The sequence below is a fragment of the Neophocaena asiaeorientalis genome, unplaced genomic scaffold, assembly GCF_003031525.2.
Source record: "Neophocaena asiaeorientalis asiaeorientalis breed wild unplaced genomic scaffold, Neophocaena_asiaeorientalis_V1.1 scaffold120, whole genome shotgun sequence".
Taxonomy (NCBI): Eukaryota; Metazoa; Chordata; class Mammalia; order Artiodactyla; family Phocoenidae; genus Neophocaena; species Neophocaena asiaeorientalis.
The window spans coordinates 189,139-208,811 of NW_020185322.1; the positions used below are offsets into that span (position 1 = coordinate 189,139).

General features: G+C 39.5%; 1 protein-coding gene across 1 annotated transcript in view; it reads left to right on the forward strand.

The window, feature by feature from the left end:
• ANKRD26 (ankyrin repeat domain 26) overlaps positions 1-19,673 on the forward strand; it is an 83,604-nt gene that overhangs the window by 453 nt on the left and 63,478 nt on the right. The window contains exons 2-6 of the mRNA XM_024734168.1: positions 5,737-5,851; positions 6,014-6,187; positions 10,365-10,471; positions 14,283-14,353; positions 18,901-18,934. Of these exons, the coding sequence (XP_024589936.1) occupies positions 5,737-5,851; positions 6,014-6,187; positions 10,365-10,471; positions 14,283-14,353; positions 18,901-18,934 (501 nt within the window). The remainder of the gene's footprint in view (positions 1-5,736; positions 5,852-6,013; positions 6,188-10,364; positions 10,472-14,282; positions 14,354-18,900; positions 18,935-19,673) is intronic.

Here is a 19,673-nt window from a genome sequence, read left to right on the forward strand (position 1 = left end):
TTATAGGCAGCAAAAGCCTTAGCTGGTTTCGGACCCGCTCATGATTCCCCTTATAGAGCACTTTACTGACAGTTTTAAAGTCATTTGACTGAATGTCAGTAACCACAGAAACGAAATTAAACATGAACAGTATCTTATTTTTAATGTACACATTTTTATACCGTAATGTTATATGTTACAGAGAAGTGCATAATGAGGAAAATGATCTGTCTCATGACAGATAAACTTCTGGACTAAAAATTCTTCAGATACAATCCAGTATCTTTTTGTAAAAAAAAATTTTTTTTATTGCTGTGTTGGGTCTTCATTGCCGTGCGCGGGCTTCTCATTGTGATGGCTTCTCTTGTTGCGGAGCACGGGCTCTAGGCGCGCGAGCTCAGTTAGTTGTGGAACGTGGGCTAGGTAGATGTGGAACGTGAGCTAGGTAGTTGTGGCTTGCCGGCTCTAGAGCGCAGGCTCAGTAGTTGTGGCCCATGGGCTTAGTTGCTCTGCAGCATGTGGGATCTTCCTGGGCCAGGGCTCGAACCCGTGTCCCCTGCATTAGAAGGCGGATTCTTTTTTTTTAATTAATTTATTTTAATTTATTTATTTTTGGCTGTGTTGGGTCTTCACTGCTGCACGTGGGCTTTCTCTAGTTGCAGCGAGTGGGGACTACTCTTCATTGCAGTGCGTGGGCTTCTCATTGGGGTGGCTTCTGTTGTTGTGGAGCACGGGCTCTAGGTGCGCGGGCTTCAGTAGTTGTGGCATGCGGGCTCAGTAGTTGTGGTTTGCAGGCTCTAGAGCGCAGGCTCAGTAGTTGTGGCGCACGGGCTTAGTTGCTCCACGGTATGTGGGATCTTCCCCGACCAGGGCCCAAACCTGTGTCCCCTGCATTGGCAGGCGGATTCTTAACCTCTGTGCCACCAGGGAAGCCTGCAGTATCTGTTTTATATCAGTGTACACCTATGTATATATGTTCTCTACTGAAGGACCTTAGAAGACAGCTTTGAAGTGGGAAGATGGCTGTGTCCTTGAATAGGAAGACTCATTTTCTTAAAATATGGTCTTCCCATATTTAAACCAAATAAGCATATGGTGGTTTAAAATTTTTTGAGTTTCACATGCTTTCTTTATTTGTTGTGATGAAATTAAAAGTTTTATGTAGTAGACAAAGATTTGCCCTTCTAGATATCAAAATGTGCTGTAAGTTCCCACAAATTACTCGTTTACTAACAACTGAAAAGACAGATAAGTGAATGGAACAGAATAGAAAATGCCCAAACACCCAAATATATGTAAGACTTTAGAACTTGAACTGATGACATTTCATATTAGAAGGAAAAAATAAATTGTTTGTAAATGGTGGAGAAGTAAACTGCTAACTATTTAGAGAAAAGTAACTAGATTTTTATCTCACAAAAATAAGTTTCAGATGGAGTACAGATCAAAAATTTTAAATATTCAAAGTGAGAAAACGACCAGAAGAAAACAAAATTCGTATTTATACATTTTTTGTGCTGACAAAGACCTTCCTAAGAATGACTTCAAAAGCAAGAATTCTGGAGGTTGATTTAACAACATAAAAAAATTAAAACCCTCTGTAGATCAGAAAAGAAGATTAACAAAATAAAAGACAATGAACTTTTAAAATATATCAACATATTTGTATCAGGCAAGAAAACATATCTTCATTTTACAGAGAATTCTTTGAAATCAGTAAGGGGAAAAATCCTCTAATTTGAAATTGAGCAAAGTACTTTTTTGCATATCCATAAGTGACCAATGGATATAGGAAAAAAATTAGCATTTCTGGTAATAAAAGGAATTTAAGTTAAAGAGGAATGAAAAACATTTTCCCTTCACAAAGTTTGTGACGATGAAGAACAGTGGTACTTATACTGCTGTTTAAAGTCTAAGTTGCTTTTGACTTTTCATATAGGCAGTTTGGTGATAAGTACCACATTTAAAAAATGTATATTCCCTTTACACATCAATTCTCTTTATACAAATTAGAAGTAAATAATTAGAGATAAATTAGAGATAGGTAAGATACAATTTGTTGTTCTCAACACTGCTTAAAATAGCAATGTATTAAGACAAACTCAAAGGATTTTAAAAATAAATTACAGTGTATCTGGTATGGAGTAATATGTGACCATTGAAGGTGACATAGATAACAGATGTGTGTTGAACTGCAGAGATGTACTTTGGTAGAACATTGAGAAAAAAAAATCAGTTTCATTATATATAAACACAAGAAGACTATGGTCTTATCTTAGCCAAAAATATGATAAAATTTGTTATTTCTGCACACTTATATTATAAGTGAAGCTTTCTTTTCCTTTTAAAAAAATCTGTGGGGCTTCCCTGGTGGTGCAGTGGTTGAGAGTCCACCTGCCTATGCAGGGGATGCGGGTTTGTGCCCCAGCCCGGGAGGATCACACATGCCATGGAACGGCTGGGCCCGTGAGCCGTGGCCGCTGGGCCTGCGCGTCTGGAGCCTGTGCTCCGCAACGGGAGAGGCCACAGCAGTGAGAGGCCCACATACTGCAAAAAAAACAAAAAACTGTGATTTCTACAGTGAACATGTACAAAAATTCTAGTAAATGTTTAGTATTAGTGAAATAATCCTGGGAGAGAGCAGGAATATGAATCTTGTACAGATAAAAATAATTCCTCACTTTCTTTTTTTTTTGGAAGTTTTTCAAGGATTGATATCTTCTGACAACTTTTAACCTCTTCAGAAGTAAAGGGAATCTTTTTATTCATGCCTGTAGATTTTACTAGATATATATTTCGCTATATACACATTTTTGATTTTGTGTAACTTTATTACCTATAATATGTAAATGATTATAGATTAATCATTTTACTTTATTGCAGTCTTATGAAAATAAAAAATAGTAAATATAAGTGGTGATTATTACTATTGCAAAAGTTTATAGAGTTTTAGTTGTGTCCTTATGAAAATAAAAAATCAAAAATACAAATGTAAATGATTATTACTATTGCATAAGTATTGCTTTACTTCCCAAAAGTTTTCTTTAAAAATATCGAACTCTCCAAAGTAACAACTGACATCAGAAATACAAAGAATCATGAGAGATTACTACAAGCAACTATATGCCAATAAAATGGACAACCTGGAAGAAATGGACAAATTCTTAGAAAAGCACAACCTTCCAAGACTGAACCAAGAAGAAATAGAAAATATAAGCAGACCAATCACAAGCACTGAAATTGAAACTGTGATTTAAAATCTTCCAACAGGGCTTCCCTGGTGGCGCAGTGGGTGAGAGTCTGCCTGCCGATGCAGGGGACACAGGTTCGTAAATTCCTCTAAAACTCTTAGAGGAAAACTTAGGCAGAACACTCTATGACATAAATCACAGCAAGATCCTTTTTGACCCACCTCCTAGAGAAATGGAAATAAAAACAAAAATAAACAAATGGGACCTGATGAAATTTAAAAGGTTTTGCACAGCAAAGAAAACCATAAAATAGATGAAAAGACAACCGTCAGAATGGGAGAAAATATTTGCAAACGAAGCAACTGACAAAGGATTAGTCTCCAAAATATACAAGCAGCTCAATATCAAAAAAACAAATAACTCAATCCAAAAATGGGCAGAAGACCTAAATAGACATTTCTCCAAAGAAGGTATACAGATTGCCAACAAACACTTGAAAAGATGCTCAACATCACTAATCATTAGAGAAATGCAAATCAAAACTGCAATGAGGTATCACCTCATACTGGTCAGAATGGCCATCATCAAAAATCTACAAACAGTAAATGCTGGAGTGGGTGTGGGGAAAAGGGAACCCTCCTGCACTGTTGGTGGTAATGTAAATTGATACAGCCACTATGGAGAACAATATGGAGGGTCCTTAAAAAACGAAAAATAGAGCTACCATACAACCCAGCAAACCCACTTCTGGACATATACCCTGAGAAAACCATAATTCAAAAAGATACATGTACCACAATGTTCATTGCAGCACTCTTCACAATAGCTAGGACATGGAAGCAACCTAAGTGTCCATCAAGAGATGAAAGGATAAAGAAGATGTGGCACATATATACAATAGAATATTCCTCAGCCATAAAAAGAAATGAAATTGAGTTATTTGTAGTGAGGTGAATGGACCTAGAGTCTGTCATACAGAGTGAAGTAAGTCAGAAAGAGAAAAACAAATACCATGTTTGTATTTTATTTTATTAACGAAAGAACTGCTTTTATTTTATTATTTTTTAAAAATTGAAGTATAGGTGATTTACAGTATTGCTCATCATGGCTTTAAGAACTAAAAGTTATTTAAGTGCCAACTGTGTGACTAGAACTGCAGTAGACCTGTTATATAGACCATTATTTCATTTGATGTAAGGCACGATGGATTGTATGATGCCCCACTATTTTATATATTAATATAGAAAATTTTTAAAATGTTACCAACTCACAGATATAGAGAACAAACTAGTGGTTACCAGTGGGGAGAGGAAAGGGAGGAGGGGCAAGATCGGGGTAGGGGATTAAGAGGTACAAACTATTAGGTATAAAATAAGCTACAAGGATACAATGTACAACATGGGGAATATAGCCAATATTTTATAATAACTATGAATGGAGTATATAACCTTTAAAAATTGTGAATCACTATGTTATACCCCTATGATATATAATTTTTATTTTATTATTTTATTTTTGGCTGCGTTGGTTCTTTGATGCTGTGCACAGGCTTTCTCTTGTTGTGGTGAGCAGGGGTTACTCTTCCTTGCGGTGCGCGGGCTTCTCATTGTGGTGGCTTCTCTTGTTGTGGAGCACGGGCTCTAGGCGTGTGGGCTCAGGAGTTGTGGCTCGCGGGTTCTAGAGTGCAGGCTCAGTAGTTGTGGTGCACGGGCTTAGTTGCTTTGTGACACGTGGGATCTTCTGGGACCGGGGCTCGAACCTGTGTCCCCTGCATTGGCAAGTGGATTCTTCACCACTGCGCCACCAGGGAAATTCCGTAATATATAAGATTATACATCACCTATACTTAAATTTTAAAAAATGGCAACTTTAGGCACAGAGACAGAGATAATTAGACCAACAGGAAAAATGAGAAACGAACAGACAAAAAATGCTACCAATAATAGTTGTAACACATCATGAATTATAAATTTCATTCCAATGTCAGAGATGTTAAAATGTGAGAAAATGAGCATATTAGAATCATTGAAGTACAGTGTTCTCTCTAGTCCTCAAGACATATCTTCAAAAGAGGTATAATATCCTTTTACTTAATTGAAATGTTGCCCTTGTAAAATAATAGTAATAATTATGATAATATTACCTAATAATTATTGAGCTGTTATCTGTGCGAGGAACTGTTCTAAACCCTTTGCATGAGTTCTCATTTAAGCATCACAGTGGTGTCCTGTGAGATAACTACTGCTCTATCCCCATTTTGTTGATGAGGAAATTGAGGCACAGAAAGGCTAAGTGACAGCTAATAAGTGACACAGTTAAAGTCAAATTCAAACCCAAGTTGAGCTGAATCTCAAGGTCATGTTCTTTCTGTTCAAGCAGGTTGTTCTTTCGTTAATGTGGAGAGTAAGAAGAGCTAATATATATTGTTCTTTCTCCAGAAGAAAACTAAATATTTGTTTTAAAGGGATAGGAATAGCATGCTATCAAATGTTTTCAATTACATGAACAATTGCATGTTTTGACATAGTGTACTACAGTTTCCTAAAAACTCCTCTCGGTTTCGTAGGACCGCTCTCCATTTGGCCTGTGCCAGTGGCCATCCAGCAGTGGTAACTCTCCTAGTGGAGAGAAAATGCCAGCTTAACCTCTGTGACAACGAAAACAGGACAGCGCTGATGAAGGTACATAGTAGCCAACCATGTCAACGTGAGATGGATTTGATTTAACTGCTTAGAATAAAAATGGATTTATCTCATTTAAATAAAACGAATTGGTGAAACTTCTGGAATGTTTACTCTGAATTCCTAGAATTTACAGTCTGTGTCTTGGCATAACACTTACAGGCCATACAATGCCAGGAAGAGGAGTGTGCAACTATTCTGCTGGAACATGGTGCCGACCCAAATGTCATGGATGTCAGTGGCAACACTGCTCTCCACTATGCTGCCCTTTATCAGAATATATCGCTCGCAGCAAAGCTGCTTTCACATGACGCCAACATTGAAGCAAGGAACAAGGTATAGCTCAACTATATTTACAAAATATTTGCAATACATGGTTGTTTTTTTTTGTTTTAGCTGCAGATGTTTTATCTATAATAATATGTATACTGAATACCACCCATCAGGGCCTGTTACCGTGGAAACAACTCCAAAGCCAAGTCACGGGCTGGAGAAAGGTGGTGCTCACAGAAAGAGCACAATTCTGTCTCCCAGCCACCCTTCTACCCCAGAAGGAAAATCTTCCCATTAGGATATGCCTGGGAGTGGGTGGTGGTCTCAGAGCCCACACAAGACAAAGACCTGGGGGGAGTGAGGTGAGGTGGCGGCTGGCTGCTTGCAGGGGCTCGGGGAATGGGTGCTGTTGGGGATGGATGGGAGGAGGAAGGAGACCCAGTACCCAGCAGGGAGAGCTGGGTGAGTGCAGGTGGCCAGGGCAGGCAGCAGGCTCTGAGCCCTCCAGGACCCCAGGTTCTAAGATCGGGGAAAGTGGGGCAGGTCGTGTTTGACAGCCAGCAAGGGTGTTCACTTATGCTGGTGGCCATTTGGTCCACCATGTACACCTTGGGGTCTTCCACGCTCAGCCTCGGGTGGCTCCTCAGCAGGGTTGTAGCTGTGCATGGGGAGCAGGTGATGGCGAAGCTGCTGTTCCTGCTTTTTCTTTGGGATACACATTACCTCCTCCTGCTGCAGCCCCACCAGGAACTCCCTCTGCTGACATAAATGGGGTCAGTTTTACATATTTGGAAGCTCAAGCATTCCCTGAGTGAAAATATTTTGAAATAACTTAATTATCTAAGATTTCACTTTAAATCATTATATTTCTAAAGAAGCATTAGAGGGTATAGCTTTCTTTTATGTGTCTATAGCAGATATTTGTGAAAACATTGCATTTGTTAAAGGTAAGACTTTTTTTTTTCCCCAAATATTTTTTCCCCCGCTCAAATTTTTTTCCTGATTAGTGTAAAACAACACAGAAATGCAAAACTTGCCTTGGAGATAGACTTTGTCCTAAAACTCAAACAAAACAAAAGCATTTTACAATAATAGCAATCTTGCTGCTGTTGACAAGTTCCTATTTTATTAAAAAATGATTTATGTAAAAATGATTTCTCTCTCATTGCCTAAGGCTTCAGAGGGAAAAAGGAAAAGGAAAAGGAGAGAGCAGTTGAAATATGCAGGCTGGGCTTCCCTGGTGGTGCAGTGGTTAAGAATCTGCCTGCCAATGCAGGAGACATGGGTTCGAGCCCTGGTCCGGGAAGATCCCACGTGCCGTGGAGCAACTAAGCCCGTGAGCCACAACTACTGAGCCTGCACTCTAGAGTACGCGAGCCACAACTACTGAGCCTGCGCCCCTAGAGCCTGTGCTCCGCAACAAGAGAAGCCACTGCAATAAAAAGCTGCGCACCGCAAGGAAGAGTAGCCCCCGCTCACTGCGACTAGACAAAGCCCACGCGCAGCAACGAAGACCCAACGCAGCCAAAAATAAATAAATAAATTTTAAAAAATAAATAAATATGCAGGCCAATTTGGAAATTTGGCAGTTAGGAAGTGCCAAGAAGAGGTTTTGGGGTTTTTTTTTTCCCCTTCAGTTTATGTATTTAGGCAAAGTTCTTTTCAGGTTTCGGGGATAATAATTCTTATTTTGGGAAAGAGCCTAAGTGAATTGTAACCTTGCCTAGAGATCAATTTTAGGAGGACTCAGAGGAAATCAGATTGGCAGTGAATGTGTGGTGATTAAATGGGAAATAAGGGAGAAGAACAAATAATTAACTGACATATTATCCTGTTTTGGCAGAAACAGCCACTTAGATAAGAGTCTAGACTCTGCTCTCAAATCTAGAATGTCTTGATGGGAAGTAAAGGGTTTATAAGTAATGAGATCAAGTTGCATTTTGAGTTTACTCGTCCCTGTTCTACCTATTTACCCAGAAAAATTAAATGTAGTTTTGGTGACTCTTATCTCTTACACTTTTCTTTTTTTTTTTTTTCAAATCCTCAGTTGAGAAAAGGAATTGGCCGTGTGGGTAGGAGATGAGACTGACATGGTTGCTACACTAATTCTCAGCTAGCATTGTGCTCGTGAACCACAGTCACCTGGGAGAACTTATAAAAACTTTACAAGCCTAGGCTCTCCCCTGAAGATTTTGATTGAATAAATCTAGGAAGGCCCAGACATGTGTGTTTGGAAATATTTCCTCAAGATTCTGATACAGCCCTTGGTTAAGAACAATGGAATGGATGAGTGTGATTTATAAATTCACAGATCTCAAAAATAAGAAATCTCTAGAAGAGTTGGAGTTTGATAGATGCTAATTCCATCAACTCCCTCCTTTCCAACAATATTAGCCTGACTTTTATGTTTCTCTGCCTCTGTGATTGAGAAGGTGAAAGGGATATTATTGGCAATATCTATTGGCTTGAAGAATAACTCCTTTTTCCTTCCAACCACTAATCATTCACTGGCACTCAGAGAGTCTTTAGAAATTTGCTTATGGTGAGTCATTTAATAAGTAGAGTATGACCCTTCGCGATTTTTGCACCTTTTGTTATCATCCAGGTCATTAGGTCAGCAGATGTTTTTCACAAACAGGGTTTTCCTGACTGCAGTTGTAGTAAAGCATGAGCCTTCTTTTGGTGAAAGCTGCATGACAGACTCTTGCAGTGTGTCTGTTAGGTTCACTGGGCCCTGGCATAAGCAAGATGATAGTTTTAAACATCAAAACCCATGAAGTTAGTAACAGTACAGATAGGAATTGTTTTAATAATTTAGTTTCAGCAGTCTTATGAACTAATTATCCATTTGGTTAACATCAGGGAGAATTATAGAAATAGATTGTAGTTTTCTTTTTTTTTTTTTTTTTTTTTTTTTTGCGGTACGCAGGCCTCTCACTGTTGTGGCCTCTCCTGTTGCGGAGCACAGGCTCCGGACGCGCAGGCTCAGCGGCCATGGCTCAGCGGCCCAGCTGCTCCGCGGCATGTGGGATCTTCCTGGACCGGGGCACAAACCCGTGTCCCCTGCATCGGCAGGCAGACTCTCAACCACTGCAGCACCAGGGAAACCCATAGATTGTAGTTTTAACAGGCATTGGAAACATTCTTGAAGTGGGTATTATGAATCTTAATAGAAATTTTTATTACATGTTGGGACCCACTTTTTTTTTGTAAAACACATGATACTAAAGAAAGGAAAGGTTTTACGTGCAAATATTTGCTTTATACCCACCCGTTTGGAAACACTCACAGCAAACATAAAAACACAAGTGGGCTATAGACTAAATGTGGCCCCTGGATGTGTTTAGCTTTCCTCCACAAATTGAGTCAGCATTTAAAATTTAGGAGACTCATGCAGAAATCTGCATTTCAGGCTTCTCTTAAGGAATCCAATCTGGTCCCCCTTGAGCCCACGCTACTGTTTGGTCTGCCGTGCAAAGGGTGCCCCTTCTGTATGGCGCGCGTTCTCCGGTTCGCTGGCCTCACCTGGTCCTATCTTCACTTACTTGGGTCGCCTACTTTGCCTCCATAAGCATCTGTGTTTCCAGTTCCTGTATTACAGTTTATTTTGATAAATATTTCTAGATTTTAAAACAGTCATTAATTTATAATCTATTTCATATTTTAAAAGAATCTCTTAAGAATGGGATTGAAATTTTCAAGTTAGAATTTATAAGTTGGTTTTTTAAAAAAACTTTTTCTTTACATGTTCATGTGAAGAATCGTATTCCCATTGGAATGTCTGTAAACCTTATGAGGTTAATTGGTTATCGTTGGATAGGTTATGCATGTTGCAGACAATATTATATCTTTCTCCTCAGCATTGTTCCTAAAATATGCAGTTGATTTAATAGTTAAATGATTATCTCTGGAGGAGTGTTTAGAGTGTATAGACTAGTATAGAGCAATAAAATAACTACAGTATACCTGATAAATACTGTGATAGAAGCAAAGATCCTTGGAACCGGTAAATGTTGGAAGTGAGTTTTAGAGAATGACTTTGCAGTTAATCATGTGAAGAAGTGAGGAGCATTTTAAAGAGAAGGAAGCAGCACAGGGTGGGTGAGAAGGAAGGGGCTTCTTTTTATTTACTTTCTATATTAGATGTTTAAGTTCAGAGAATCTATTATAAGTTTTAAAATTCAGTTTAGAAACATGTAACTTTGTACCTTCTGTATAAAGTGTTTCTGCTGTTTTACAGGAGGACCTCACACCACTTTTACTTGCTGTAAGTGAAAACAATCAGCTCATGGTGGAATTTTTAGTAAAGAAAGAAGCAAATATACATGTAGTTGATAAGATGAAAAGGTACGGTAGTTTGTTCTTTTTCTTTTTAAAAACCTTAGTGCTGTTCTAGAGTGGTGACAGAAAGATTAAATTAGTAAGAAGAGGATTAATGTATAATCAACACATCATCAGGTGGAAAAGCAATTACTCTGACTGTGTATCATGAAAAATAATGTATAGCAGGATTCGTATTCCTTTATAATATTGACTGATGTCATTTGCAACCTGATTGTTTTTTTTTTGTTCACACGATCTTATAATAGCTAAGGGATTTCGTATTAGTTTTATTAGCTTTATAAAATATGGATTCTACTTTTTAATTTACCTTATGACACAGTATTGAATTTCTTAATTCTTTTAGAATAATTTTTTAACCTCTACTTTGTGTATATATTTTTCCTTAAAAGATGCATGTCTTTGGGATGACTCTTTGCTTTAAATTACTTTCTTTGAAGAGTACTGATGTTATTAGGTTATCACTAAGTGATTGTTAATCACTATTACCAGACACTTTGGGCTCATCAGTTTTTATCCTTTTTCATTTCTAGTACATTTTTGGCGGGGGGGAGATACGTGGGCCTCTCACTGTTGTGGCCTCTCCCGTTGCGGGGCACAGGCTCCGGACGCGCAGGCCCAGCGGCCATGGCTCACGGGCCTAGCCGCTCCACGGCATGTGGGATCTTCCCAGACCGGGACACGAACCCGTGTCCCCTGCATCGGCAGGTGGACTCTCAACCACTGCGCCACCAGGGAAGCCCCATTTCTAGTACATTTTGATGTTCTTATTTTTGATTGATGAAGGTAGAAGGCAGAAAGATAGCTTTAATTGGATAAACATTTCCTTCAATGAAGACAAGTCATAGGTGGGTGATAAGGAGGAAAGTGATGGGCTTTAGATTCAGACTGGGTTTAATTCCTAGTTTTCCTACTTATTAGGTGTATGACCTTGGGAACGTTACTTATTATCAGCAAATATGTTTCCTGATATGAAAAGGAGGATAGTAGTATATCCTTCAAGGGTGGTTGTGTGGAAGAAAGATTACATATATAGTATTTCATTTAGTGCCTAGCACATGCTTGTCAGCAACATTAACTGCAACCATGACTATTTTTATTTCATTATTATTAATATTATTGTTTTAAGCCTGCAAATAGCTTTTCCTTAACCTGACCTCTAGCTGATTTTGAAGTATAATATAACAGACTAAGGAAGAAATGGGGAATTCTTCCTTTATATACTCACCTGCTTCAGATAAGTGACCTCAGCATAGTTTCTTGTCCATCAAGGACTTTAAATTAGCAATTTCTTCTACATGCCCTCTGAGTGGGGCAGGAGGCTTCTTTTTTGTCCCTTCATTTTAGCCTTGGCGGTAATTTACAAAGATGAACACTTGAATGTGTAAATGGTCAGTTCTGCATGGATGGGCAAGATATTAACTTGGTAAAGTATATCAAATTAGCTGTTAAAGTTAGCTAAAGTTCCTAAGGGTGAAGTTATCTCTCTGTTATTTTAGAACAGCCCTCATACTTGCTGTAAACGATGAGTCAACAAATATAGTCAGGCTTCTTCTTCAGCAAGGTATTGATGTCTTTTCTCAAGATATCTATGGATGGACCGCGGAAGAATATGCTCTTATTAGTGGTTTTAATATGTAAGTGTTTACATTAAAATGCCAGTTACCACTAAACTGTGGTTAAAAATAATTTAACTGTTACTTGTTATGTGACAGGTGAGAGTTCTAGTTTGGTGCAGGCAGCTTGGGAATGGTGGTGAGATGTTCCCCATCATCAGCTGGAAACCAGCCGAAAGGCCAGACTAGTTAGATGTAGCAGTGGGCACAGGGTTCTTTATCTCAGGACTTTAAGACTTTATATCCTTAAAGATCGTAACAGTATCCATTTCATTCCAAGTGTAACCCCTGTGCATGGGGTACAAGTAGTGTCACAGCTCTGATTTTTCTAACTTGTTATTTGGGTCTTGAAGTGTTTAGTTCAGCAGACTATCCTATATTTTCTCTTGGGGACTTACTTCTATACTCTCCCTCTTAAATTTTGCAAGAACCTAAGGGATTCCCTAAGAGCAAAGAGACAGTCCTCATCCATAAGTCATTTGGAGGGGAAAAAAAGGGCATTCTCACCATTCTGTTGATTGCATTGATTCTGTTGCTGCAGTGTTGCTACTAAAACTGGTCTTAGCAGGGTCTCCTTGGCAGCTGGATCTGCAGTCTGGATGTTGCTCTATAAAGACCTTTAATAACTTGAAAAGAAAAAAGAAACTGGTCCTGCAGTCGGGTCACGATCGACCTTTGCTCCCAGGATGCCCTTGCTGATCCAGATTCCTCAGTCTTCTTGGTGATGCACACTTAGACTTCAAAGTGACAACTTTTTTAGTTCTCATACATATGCCTGTAGCTCAGCCACTGTTCCAAAGCACCAGCACCCAGTTCTGGCACCTGGGCCTCCTAGCTTTAGCCACACACACCCTCCCCGACACACTCAAAAACCTTATGTAGCCCACATCTTAGCCCAGATCTTCACGATGAGTTACCCTCTTACTTGTCTTTTCTGCTAGCAGATGTCAATGGGAACCGTTTTAGGCTTTCAGAGAGGTTCAAATGCTCCTGCCGGGAGAGAGCTGACTTTCCTTTTTCCTTTGTTACCAGACCTGAACCTCAAGGCTGCTTTATATCCTGTGGGGCACTTTTTCTTAGGTCGTGGAAGGTCCCATATCATCCTCCTCAGAGTAGTGGGTGCCAGCTTGCCTGAGATTCCATAACTGAGGTTGGCCCCTCAAGTGATCTGTTTTCCATGATAATGAAAATCTTCTAAATGATTTACATCTGCCTCAACCTTCAAAGTATTTTCAGATTCTGCCTCATAAGGAACCCATTCACCAGAAATCCCTGAATCTCAAGTAGGTTAGTTGGCATTAGGAGAGGTAAGCCCTGTCCAGGACTTGTCAGCATCCATTGTAAAAGTAGGGTTATGTCTTCCAAGTGAATTGGAAATGAACATGGAGCTTAAGCATCATTCTAAGAAAGATCTGTTGGTTCAGAGTTTGAGTAGGTAGAGAAGCAGTAGTAGTGGTCCAAGCCAGGTCTGAACTTTGATTGGTTTTCTACTCTTGGTGTGATTAGCTGTGATAATGGGGGACAGTTATGTTATCTAATATAATGAGGTCATATATTTATAAATAAATTCAGTTACAAATTATAGAATAGCTGAGAGTCCTTGAATTACAAACCACAAAGAAAGGACAGCTAATCACCCTGATTACTGACATTTTTCCTGAAAACTGCAACATTAGAATGTTAAACCTATGAAAAGACACACACATTGGGTTTTTAATATGATTTTTAAAAATTAATTAATATATTATTTATTTTTGGTTGCATTGGGTCTTTGTTGCTGTGCGCGGGCTTCCTCTGGTTGCGGTGAGTGGGGGCTACTCTTTGTTGCAGTGTGCGGACTTCTCATCGTGGTGGCTTCTCTTGTTGTGGAGTTCGGGCTCTAGGCGTATGGGCTTCAGTAGTTGCGGCACGTGGGCTCAGTTGTGGCTCGTGAACTCTAGAGCTCCGGCTCAGTAGTTGTGGCGCACGGGCTTAGTTGCTCCACGGCATGTGGGATCTTCCCGGATCAGGACTCGAACCCGTGTCCCCTGCAATGGCAGGTGGATTCTTAACCACTGCGCCACCAGGAAAGTCCCACAATTGAAGTTTTGATAATAGCTCTGACATTGTCTGAAGTGATCTAAGAATTTAATATATTTGGTAATTGTTTTTCATATTAGTATTAAAATAGTAATATTATTTATCACATTTTTAATGCATAGCAATCGCCAACTGATTTCTGAATATAAAGAAGAAAAGAGACCTAAAACTCCTTCTCAAAATAGCAACCCAGGTAAGACGTCTGATAGTGAATTACTCTTGGTGACCCTACCATAGATAAAGTAAGAGTGAGGAAGTTTTAATAATGAAAGAGCAATGAAAAAAAACAGTGTGTAAACTGCATGTATATTTTTATTTTTTTAATTAATTTCTTAATAGTCTAGTATTCAGAATTGTTTAAGAAGTTAATTGTAGGTAATTTAAAATCAGAGACAGTATTGTCTGAAAAGAAATCCACCTATTTAATCATGGCGCCTAAAATCCCATATTATATCTTTGTGTAAATAAGAAAAAAGATTTTTCGGTTAGTATGTTGTATGTTTCCTCTATAATCACGTGAATATTAGTTATTTTACAGTGATTAGCCTCACTAAAAAAGTTACCAACTTTAAGCCTGGGAACTCAACAGTACCTTCCTGGTACTTTAAACAGATGGCAAACGAGAAGAACTGCAAAGCTGAGCCAGTGTGCAGCATACCAAGAAGAGATTATTTTTGAAAGATACCTACTGATAGTACAGAAGTCAGCAAAGCAATGCTGGTAGAGAAGCACTGGTTATTTTCCATATTATTGTACCAGCGAGGTCTCGCTATTACCAACTTCATTCCTCACAAGTCCAAACAGTGAGATAGGCTGACTTCATCAGAACCAGATGTTTTCTTCTGTGTGTTGGATAATTGTCATGACACTATAATTTTGTTAGAACGACATGGTCTGTTGCCATTAGTTAAAGGATTATCATAATATTCAAATAGCCCAACTGGAGACTCAGCAAATTCTAGTAAAAGCACAAAAATACTTCACATTAAGAAAAACACTATTGTGTTCCCTAGATGTGACACCTCGCGCGTTGTACAATCTGTATGAGGACACCTCTAACATAGTAGACCTCTGTCCATCAAAGAACTTCTGTAGGTTGGTTTTACACGTTAGAGGAGATACAGAGATGAAATAGAGCTTTGGTCTTCAAGGTGCTCATAATAGAGTTGTCCCTGGTTAATTTCTGTATTTTTTTAAATGGAATTTTCAAAGAAAACATTTATTTATTTGTTAATTTGTCCACAAATTAACTATCAAGTATCTTTTAGGTACTAGGCACTATTCTGATGTCACAGGATGCAAACATGTAAAAAACACAGTCCTTGGGCTTCCCTGGTGGTGCAGTGGTTGAGAGTCCGTCTGCCGATGCAGGGGACACGGGTTCGTGCCCCGGTCCGGGAGGATCTCACATGCCGCGGAGCGGCTGGGCCCATGAGCCATGACCTCTGAGGCTGCGCGTCCGGAGCCTGTGCTCCACAACGGGAGAGGCCACAACAGTGAGAGGCCTGCGTACCACACACAAAAAATAAAACAAAACAAAACAACAACAACAAAAACACAGCCCTTGTCCTCCAGGAGCTTGTTATTATAATGATCATTTTCATTATTTAGTATACTTTATTCTGTGCTTACTATGTCCCAGAGCCCACTAGGAGTTTATAAATTGTCTTTATGTATTTTTTTAAATTGGTGTTTCATATATGCCAGATATTTTAAGTCCATGGTGAGGGATGCGAGTTTTTAAAAAGTGCATGGACCTTAAGGTAAGCGTGCAGAGTGAGAAGTTTGCCAGGTAAAGAGGTAGAAGGACAGCGTTTGGCTGGAGGAACATCTATCAAGAGCACATGTTTTGCAGAAAGAACAGCAGTGTACAGGCTAAGATGTACGAGTGGACTTGGCAGGATTTATGAGCAGTTCAGTTTTGCTGGTGCAGAAAAGGTGCTGTGGGGATGGTTGGTAAAGAACACTTGAGGAGGGGCTGGAGAAAAGTAGGGCAGGCACTGAGCTCCACAGCGGGACAAAGGGAAGGTCTCCTGGGGACAATCTGAGTCACGTACTGCAGGGATCCTCCTCTAGGAATTTGAGTACCAGCCAATGATGAAAAGATGTCAGTGGAATTATAAAGCCCTTAACTGAGGACTGAGGGTCTTGAGATGGAGGGAAGTATCATTATTCCACATAGATCAGTTTCTTTTTTTCTTTTTAAATATTTATTTTTTTTGGCTGCGTCAGGTCTTAGTTGTGGCGTGCAGGCCCCTTGTTGCAGCGTGTGGGCTTCTCTCTAGTTGTGGCGCGTGGTAGATCAGTTCCTGTATTTGTTCATCTGAGTGTGCTAAATAAAACTCTCATTCAAAATAAAAACTAAAAAGGAAAAACAAAAAAAAGAAAAGTAGGAGAGAATGGTGGTGATGTTGCAAAAGTTTTTTTAAATGAAAATTTCAAGGAGTATCAATTATATCAAGTAAAATTACTGAAAAGAAAGTTGGATTTAACTCTTAAAAGTTCTTTGGTGGTAACCTTTTCATAAGGACAATTTAAGAGTCATAACATCTACTTTTTACATGAGTGGTACTTCTGATGTCCAAATATGGAAAAATTATCACATCTACCAAGGTCCTAGCTAAGTTTTTCATAACAGCGGCAGCTGCCCACGTAGGGTCAGCGAAAACAGTCTGGCCTGGTGAGTACGCTTGCCCGCGTCTTCCCAGAGTTGTCAAAACCTGGAGTGGGACTTCCCTGGTGGTCTAGTGGTTAAGACTCCTTGCTTCCACTGCAGAGGGCATGGGTTTGATCCCTGGGGAACTGAGATCCTGCATGCCACTCGGTGTGGCCACAAAAACAAAAACAAAACAAAAAACCTGGGAGTCAACTGTGAGGAATTAAACCCTGCTTAGTTGGAGAAAATTAACTGATCTTTTCATTTTCTTTATAGGAACTTTCATACTTTAGAACATATTGTCAATCATCAGAATTCTTTGTTTTTTTTCTGGTTGAAATAGGATTGTTGCTTGTTTCAATTAGTTTCTGACGTCACTGTTTCATCTATCCCTTTTATGCCTTTATTCAAATGGATATAGAAATACAGGAATCTCCAAGGCAAATATCAAGAAAAATAGCCTGACTGTAATCACATATAACACATCAACCCAAATAATACAGACTTCATGTAAACAATGCAACTGTTTGAGAGGTTCCCCAAACCACACCAGGTTTGGCTCTTCCATAGAACTCCCAGGACTCAGCATGTGGTTGTACTCATGCTTGTGATTTATTACAGTGAGAGAATACCAAGCAAAATCAGCAAAGGGAAAAGGCACACGGTGCGAAGTCTGCAGGAAACCAGGCGCAAGCTTGCAGGTGTCCTCTCCCCGTGGAGTTACTGCATGTACTTCATTCCCCCAGCATCAGATTATGACAACACATGTGAAATGTTGTCCAGCAGTACCAGAGTCTCTCCCTCCCTCCCTTTTTTTGTTCATCAGCTTAAGATACGATGACATATGCCTTACAAGCTGAAGAAGCATGATTTCTATAATCATTTGCCACATAATGGGAAGGGTTGAGAAAAATGACATCCCTCACTACTACACAGCACTAACTGTTTGGACCGTGCTGCTCTATGTGGTGGGTCCAGATAGACTCTTGAGCAATGGAAGGACACAGTCTCAAGGGATTATACTTTTAAAATGTATATATATTTCAAACTTAAAAAAAATTCAACTTCTCCATCCTCACCATCCAGTTGACCCCATTTGTCCTTCCCTGCCTCCCTTTCAGGAGATTATCCTTTATAAAACTGGAATTACAAAGTCTTTCATGCTTATCTTGCAATTGGAAATAGGGCCAGAAAGAGTTTGTTTCCTGTGTTTTGCCATGCTCTAAAGTACAGTGCCTGTAGACCAGGCTTCCTTGTGACAGGGCGTTTTTACCCTGAACTGAAGAGCCAGAGAAGTTGTGTTATGTGATGGCAAAATACATGTATTCTCTATGCACTGCTCTGAGTGATGGAAGTCCAGAAATATCATGCTATTTAAGTTTGCCATTGTCAGTTTATGGTACTGATTCTACTAATGATATCATTTTCTGTCAGTCTCACAGTTTGGTTAGGATTATGGTCATTGTAAACAGCACTTCACTTTTAGGTATCAAATTTTGATAAGTACTGTTCTTTATTTTTTTTTTTCATTTCATAAATGTAAAGGTGGGGAAATGGCTCTCATGCATAATTGCCTAGCAGTAGTATAATCAGCATTCACTCTAGTATACTCTCCAGGTGTGGTTCCAAACGAATACTTTTTTAAAAAAATTAATTAATTTTATTTTTGGCTGCGTTGAGTCTTCGTTGCTGCACGTGGGCTTTCTCTAGTTGTGGAAGTGGGGGCTACCCTTTGTTGCGTCATGCGGGCTTCTCATTGTGGTGGCTTCTTTTGCAGAGCACAGGCTCTAGGCGTGCAGGCTTCAGTAGTTGCAGCGTGCGGGCTCAGTAGTTGTGGCTCATGGGCTCTAGAGCGCAGGCTCAGTAGTGTGGCGCATGAGCTTAGTTGCTCCACGGCATGTGGGATCTTCCTGGACCAGGGCTCGAACCCGTGTCCCCTGCATTGGCAGGCGGATTCTCAACCACCGCGCCACCAGGGAAACCCGCAGAGGAATACTTTTTAACAAAGCATCAGTCTTACACTTTTAATATTCTGTATTTTTCTATTGTTGATTTAAAATGTGTTTTACTTTTTCCTTTAATAGTGGATGAGAGTTCTGAAGAAGAGTCTTTAAGCAGGTAGGATTTTATGGATTTTTAAAACTTGTGTGTTTAACTAAGGGAACATGGAGAAAAGAAACTAACGTTTGCTGAGTGTTCTACTCTGGGTTAAACACTGTATTATGTGCTTAAATTTGTTACATCATAAAGTCATCACAACCGCTTTGCAAAGTAGCTGTGCTATATAGCTTACTTTAATTAATTAGGCAGCTGTGGTTTGGAGGGCTTGGTTAATTGACCCATGATTCCATAGTCAACAAGTTGCTGACCTGTGATGTGACGGTCAGCCCCAGATCCACTCTCATGTCCCTCAGCAGAGATTGATAAGTACCCGTGTAGCACTGGGGTCAAGATACAGACCCAAATCAGATCAACTCAGAAAGTCAAATTTAGTTATGTATTGACTCTGATTTAGAGTTTTCCTAAGAAGCCTGGTTAGTCCAAGTCTTTGTCCTGATATATTTGACAATTGCAGTGGTAACTAGTACCTTGTATTTACCATTGAGGTGTTATGGCAGATCTCAGGTAGCTGAGGCCTCAGAACCATAGGGTTTTATACAAGCAAGACCTCATTAGGCAGGTCTTCTTAGATATAACGATGTCTACTCTCCTTAAGGTGAATTAGTTTTCTATAAGAGAGAAGTATCTGCCTATAGACCATGTTATGTTAATTAAATTCAACATCTACATAGAGCATCTGTCTCGTTGATTTCTCTACTTACTGCCTTCCCAGTCTGGTTTTGGTTTTCCCTTCAGG